At 35.3% G+C, this 6,894-nt stretch overlaps 1 protein-coding gene across 1 annotated transcript; it reads left to right on the top strand.

Moving 5' to 3' along the window:
* Positions 1–6,894, top strand: LOC139324284 (vomeronasal type-2 receptor 26-like). Its single transcript, XM_070954005.1, has 6 exons — positions 1–194; positions 977–1,268; positions 2,357–3,220; positions 5,052–5,279; positions 5,733–5,859; positions 5,996–6,894. The coding sequence occupies exons 1-6, from the start codon at positions 1–3 to the stop codon at positions 6,892–6,894; spliced, it is 2,604 nt and encodes an 867-aa protein (XP_070810106.1).

Here is a 6,894-nt window from a genome sequence, read left to right on the forward strand (position 1 = left end):
ATGTTTCTTGTGATTCTTTTGGTACACAAAGTAGTTACTCTGAAATGCCCTGCAAGTGATGCTTTCCTTGTTCCACATGAGTGGTACCAGCCTGGAGACTTCATCATTGGTGGGATGACATCTCATTTCGCTTACCATCTTTTGGAAATTAAATTTAGTGAAAATCCTTCTAAGAAACCATATGAAATACCAGTGTAAGATTTTTTTTTTCTCTACCTAATCTTACCCAGGTTTTCAAAAACCCTTTATATGACTAAAATGTTATTTGTTCATAAATGCAGGGCTTTTAATACAATCTATGCCTTGCCTTTCTTCCAATTGCTATGAAAGAAGAAATAACCTTCTTTACATTATCTTAAAGTATTTCACATGAAATGTACAAAAGTTCAGATCAAAAAGTCTCTATATGAAGATTTACTGGGATAAAGATAACTTTTAGAAAAATTTGGCATGATCTCTCCTCATAGAACATACATACAGTAAATGAGTGTTACCTCCTGAATCTGTTCATAAACCATTTTTTTGAAAACATCATAGAAAATATAGTACTTTGAAAAAAGTGACTACTTGTATTTGTTAAAGTGCATATTTCTTGAAAGTCAGGAAAATGCTTTGTAAAATAAATTAGAGTTCTATAGAAATTACCAATAAAGAAGAATATTTTAGTTCAGGGTTGAAATGAGGGGTCCTTGGAGCTCTCTGAGATGGGTTATTTTTTTGTAGACTTTTCATTATCCATCCTTAGTGCCAGGCAGTGATGATGTTACATATTCTGGGTAATGAAATGTCTGCAAGAAAGCAACCAAGCTCAGAGAGCACCAAGGATATTCTGTAGAAATTATTAAGAAATTTAGAAAAAGTGATTATCTTTTTACTACTATCAGAGAAACAATTGTTTGTTATTCAAACAGAAATGATGCCACCTTATGAGAATTGTCAATTTTTTCTTTCAACTGGGGTATTTAAACTTTTCCAGTATATTCACCAAATTTCATCAACATGTCCTTGCCTTGGCCTTTGCTGTGAAGGATATCAATGAGGACTCCCAGATCTTACCTAACGTCACTCTTGGGTTCCACATCTATGACAGTTACCTCAATGCAAGGATGACATATCGTACCATCCTAGACTTGTTTTTCAAATCCCAGGAATTTGTTCCTAACTACAGATGTGATAGCCAGAAGAATCTCATGGCTCTCATTGGGGGACTTGATTTTGTCACATCATCTCATATTGCTGAAATTACAGGATCCTTCAAAATTCCGCAAGTAAGTTGTGAAAAGGCTAAGGAGAATAATTCTATATTCTGTTCTTGATGTTGTTATGGATTAATTAAGAAGCAATAAACATTAGAGTTAGGTTTGTATTAAGATGTTCTGCCTGGCTTAAGGTCTATTATTTGGCATAATTTTGAAACTGCAATGCTGAATACAAGAATTATTAATAATTCCTCTATAGAGGAATTATTGAGTCTGTCATCTGCACCTCTATAACTTTCTGGTTAGGTTCTACAACCCAACAAGGCAAACACTGACTTCAGAGGATAATTAGAACTGCAGAAAAAACAATTACTACCAACCTGCCTTCCATTGAGGACCTGTATACTGCATGAGTCAAAAAGAGGGCTGTGAAAATATTTACAGATCCCTCATATCCTGGACATAAATTGTTTCAACTCCTACCTTGAAAGCGGTGCTATAGAGCACTGCACAACAGAAAACTAGACACAAGAACAGTTTTTTCCCCAAACGCCATCATTCTGCTAAATAAATAATTCCCTCAACACTGTCAAACTATTCACTAAGCCTGCATTACTATTACTATTAATCTTCTCATCGTTTCTATCACCCATCTCCTCACACTTATGATTGTATGACTGTAACTTGTTGCTGTATCCTTACCATTTATATTGATTGTTTCTTAGTATGATTTGATTTCTTATTTGTACCCTATGACTATCATTAAGTGTTATACCTATGATTCTTAATGAATGTATCTTTTCTTTTTATGTATACTGAGAGCATATGCACCAAATGTCCAATCACACTTGGCATTAAAAAATTCTAATCTAATCTAATCTAATCTAATCTAATCTAATCTAATCTAATCTAATCTAATCTAAGAATTGAGTATCCACACCCAAGGAAAGAATTGAGAATAGTATTCTTTATTTCTATCAAAAGAATTGATCAATTCTATGTATTTGTAATAATTTAAAAAATTCCTTTCCATATTATTGCTTAGAAGAATTTCAGAAAAAAAATCCCTTCCTTGCATATATTTTATATGAAAACTAGTTCAGGACAATTGAATTTTATCTTACAACTCAAGAAAATACTACTCCACTTTCTTGCAGCTGACATATGGCTCATTACCCCAAGAGGAATTTGAGACCAGTAAGCTCTCTTCAGTTTATTTCATGGTCCCAAAAGAGGACCATCAGTACATTGGGATTATCCAACTGCTTCATCATTTCAAGTGGACATGGATTGGGATATTTGCCGTTGATAACAACGATGGAGAAAATTTCTTACAAAAAATGCAGCCCTTACTTTCAGAGAACGGAATCTGCTCAGCATTTATAGAAAGACTTGCACAGCTAATCCACTTGGAAAACTACCCAGAAGTAATTCAAAGAATCTTAATTATTTCCATGAGTTGGGTAAATAGCCGAGCCAATGCATTTCTTGTCTATGGAGAATCATTGACAATTATGTGGCTAAGGTTTGTCACATTGATAGTAGATGCTGAAAGCAAGGAAATTGCATTATTTAGAAGGGTGTGGATCATGACTGCACAGATTGATTTCATATTATCAGGATTTCAAATCAATTTGGATCTCCACATGTTCCATGGGGCTATTTCCTTCACTGTTCATTCAAGAGCAGTTGCAGGTTTCAAGGAGTTTCTTCAGACTGTAAATCCTCTTTCAGTCTACAGAGATGGATTTCTACAGGAAGTTTGGGAACAGTCATTTGATTGTTCATTTCCAAAACCAGAATTACAAGAAATGCAGAATAGAAAATGCACTGAGGACATGAAGCTAGAGGATCTTCCTGGACCTGCCTTTGAAATGGAAATGACTGGTCAAAGCTACAGCATATACAATGCTGTTTATGCTGTGGCTCATGCTTTGCAAGCTCTATACATGTTACATTTCAATAGAAAAAAACCTATCATCTGTAAAAATCTTGACCTTCTACATCTCCAGGCTTGGCAGGTATTCCCTTTGCCTTGGACACTTCTTTTATTTAAATAAGCAGTTTGATGTAGAATTATGTTTTGATCCCATTGTGGAAAGTCTTAATCTTTTCTGCATGTGGAATCAAGCATGAGAAAGCAACCTAGAAATAAGGAGGAATTTCCCGATGATGACAAAATGAACAATTAATTAGTGGAGCAGCTTGCCTTCAGAAGTTTTGGATGCTCCAACATTGGAGATTTTTATGAAGAGAAGGACAGCCACTTATCTGAAATAGGGTTTCCTCCTTGAGTAGGGTGTTAGATTAGAAGACTTCCAGATTCCTCTAGACCCTAAGCTACTGTTCTGTCTGAAATAGATATTGAAAAAATAGTTTCTGTTGTTATTCTGATCATTGAGAAAATACTGTATAAATTATGGTTTAGATGTCAGTAGAGGTTATTTAATATATCACCATACATTGCACCATAAGAGATAGTTAAAATGATAATTTAGATTACTTTTCATTGCATCCTCCAAAAATAATCAATTATCCAAGAATTCATGTGCCTCATGAACTTTTCATGGATAACAAGCTGAATTTTCTTTCTCTATCAGAGTTTTAGAGGAACAAAATAAAAGTGGCATCCATAGTATGAAAGATGAAGAATGTTTGCAATAATCTCTATCTTGCATCTCTCTATGGAGGAATGCTTGGGTTTCAGATTCTAAAATTTGAGTAAAGGACAATGAGGAAAGATTAGATGTGATCTAGGTTGAATTAGTTCTTTGCGTAGTGAATCTAAATCACTACAAGGAGTGTACAAGGATTTAGAAGTGTCAAACTCGTGGCCCATGGGCTGGATGCGTCACACACTGGCCACGCTCACCCCCTGTTTAGCAAAGGGGAAAAAATTCATGATATGTCACATGACGATAATATGACAGTGTGAGTTTGACATTCCTGATCTAAATCATAATTTAAGGAAGGTACATCATTGCAGAACCTTTTATTCATTCTGCTTCAGCTCATTCAGCTCTTCCTTATATTAATATCAAAATAGAATGGAATGGAATGGAATGGAATGGAATAGAATAGAATAGAATAGAATAGAATAGAATAGAATAGAATAGAATAGAATAGAATAGAATAGAATAGAATTTTATTAGCCAAGTGTGTTTGGACACACAAAGAATTTATCTTTGGTGCATATGCTCTGTGTACATAAAAGAAAAGATACGTTCATCAAGAATCATAACACTTAATGATAGTCATAGGGTACAAATAAGGAATCAAATCATATTAGGAAACAGTCAATATAAATCTTAAGGATACAAGCTACAAAGTTACAGTCATGCAGTCATTAGTGGAAGGAGATAGGTGATAGGAACGATGAGAAGATTAATAGTAATAGTAATGCAGACTTAGTGAATAGTTTGAAAGTGTTGAGGGAATTATTTGTTTAGCAGAGTGATGGTGTTCGGGAAAAAACTGTTCTTGTGTCTAGTTGTTCTGGTGTGCAGTGCTCTATAGCATCGTTTTGAGGGTAGGAGTTGTAACAGTTTATGTCCAGGATGTGAGGGGTCTGTAAATATTTTCACAGCCCATTATATATATATATATATATATATATATATATATATATATATATATATATATATATATATATATATATATATATATATATATATATATATATAGTGTGGACATGTAAATTATCAAGCAATATTGATTGTTAAATTTCTAAGCATTCATACTTAATAATAATTATAGGAATAGGAAGAATGATTGAATGAAACCTGAACATCATTTTCTATTCTCTATTATAATGCTTTTAATTCCCTCTCTCTTTCATTCCTTTTCAAGTAGCTCCATTCAAGTCTTCAAGGCCTTTCTTTTAACAATTCAGCTGGGGAGAGAGTGTTCCTGAATGAGAAAGGGGAAGCAATAGGTGGATTTGACATCACCAACTTGATCACTTTTCCAAACAGATCCTTTCAGAGAGTTAGAGTTGGAAACATGGATCTACAGGCTCCAGAAGGGAAGGAATTGTGGATTGATGATGATGTGATTGTCTGGAGTCCAGCTTTTAACCAGGTACCAAATTATTGAATCCACCATGCCTTAATCCATTATGATCCCATATTGAACATAGACTCTTTAGAAATCTAATTTCTGATGGGGTTTTTTTTAAATAAACAATGGCATATTCTTTGAAATGTTTATAGTCAAGCATTCCTCAAATTGGCAAAAACGATATTACAATAAAAAGCATGTTTATATATTTGGTGGGCACTTCCACTTGAAATCACAAGAGTGGCCTTGTTTCCATGAGATTGTCACCATGTGTCATTATTTATTCACACTACTCTTCAGAGAGGAGCTTTTCTATATCATTGTAAATTCTACATTTTTTAAGTTGTTGATGATGAAGTTGTTAGATTCAGTATCCTTTTGGGAAGTCAATAATCATGTCACTCTCTTAAGGAGAAAGTTCAGAAACTATTTTAAAAAGCCTCCTTTTCAAATCATTTTCATGTTAATCATCAGGTTCTCCCACTTTCTCGATGCAATGACCCTTGTTTCCCTGGATCCTGGAAGAAGGGGATTGAGGGAAATCAGTTCTGCTGCTATGACTGTGTTCCATGTGTGGAGGGGAAGATTTCAAATCAAAATGGTAGGGTAGGAATTCTACCAATTTTCATTAGACTTAAGCAAACTTTAATATACAACTTTAGGATGCATAAAATTAATAAAATGAATTTCAATAATTTAGAATTCCTAGATGAAAAATATCTTGACTTTCCTCCCAGATATGGAAGATTGCTTTGAATGTCCAGAAGATCATTATCCAAATAAAGGAAAGAAAGGATGTATCCTGAAACAAGAGGTGTTTCTAACCTTTGAAGAAACCTTGGGAATTGGTTTAGCCTCATCAGCTCTTGGTTTCTTCTCTTTGACATCTTGGGTACTTGGAACTTTTATTAAACACAGGCACACTCCCATTGTCAAAGCCAACAACCGGTCCCTCACCTATACCCTCCTTGTCTCTCTTCTGCTCTGTTTTCTCTCCTCTTTGCTCTTCCTCAGTCAACCTGACAAAGTGACCTGCCTTGCCCGACAATCAATGTTTGGCCTCACTTTCTCTGTGGCCATTTCTAGTGTACTGGCCAAAACCATCACTGTGGTTGTGGCTTTCATGGCCACTAAACCAGGATCTCAAATGAGGAGATGGGTGGGGAAAAGATTGGCTTTTTCTATTGTACTTTCCTGCTCTATCATCCAGGTATGTATTTGTATTCTTTGGTTGTCGACATTTCCTCCATTCCCTGAGTGGGACATGCACTCAGCGCTCCAAGAAATGATTTTACAGTGCAATGAGGGGTCAGTTTTTTTCTTCTACTGTGTCTTAGGCTACATGGGTATCTTGGCCATCGCCAGTTTTATTGTGGCTTTTCTTGCCCGTACATTACCTGACAGCTTTAATGAAGCCAAGTTCATCACTTTCAGCATGTTGGCCTTTTGCAGTGTGTGGATCTCCTTCTTTCCAGCCTATCTGAGCACAAAAGGCAAAGCCATGGTAGCTGTGGAGGTCTTCTCCATCTTGTCTTCCAGCGCTGCTTTATTGGGATGCATATTCCTGCCCAAATGCTACATCATTGTTTTCCGATCTGACCTCAACCACAGGGAACAACTCACAAAGAGAAATTAG

The sequence above is a fragment of the Pituophis catenifer genome, unplaced genomic scaffold (assembly GCF_029215685.1).
Source record: "Pituophis catenifer annectens isolate HBS135680 unplaced genomic scaffold, rPitCat1.0.hap2 SCAF_15, whole genome shotgun sequence".
NCBI lineage: Eukaryota > Metazoa > Chordata > Lepidosauria > Squamata > Colubridae > Pituophis > Pituophis catenifer.

Coding starts and splice junctions, on each gene's coding strand:
- LOC139324284 (XM_070954005.1), top strand. CDS start 1: ATGTTTCTTGTGATTCTTTTGGTACACAAAGTAGTTACTCTGAAATGC. Junction 1,269..2,356: donor GATCCTTCAAAATTCCGCAA/GTAAGTTGTGAA, acceptor ACTTTCTTGCAG/CTGACATATGGCTCATTACC. Junction 5,860..5,995: donor GAAGATTTCAAATCAAAATG/GTAGGGTAGGAA, acceptor CTTTCCTCCCAG/ATATGGAAGATTGCTTTGAA.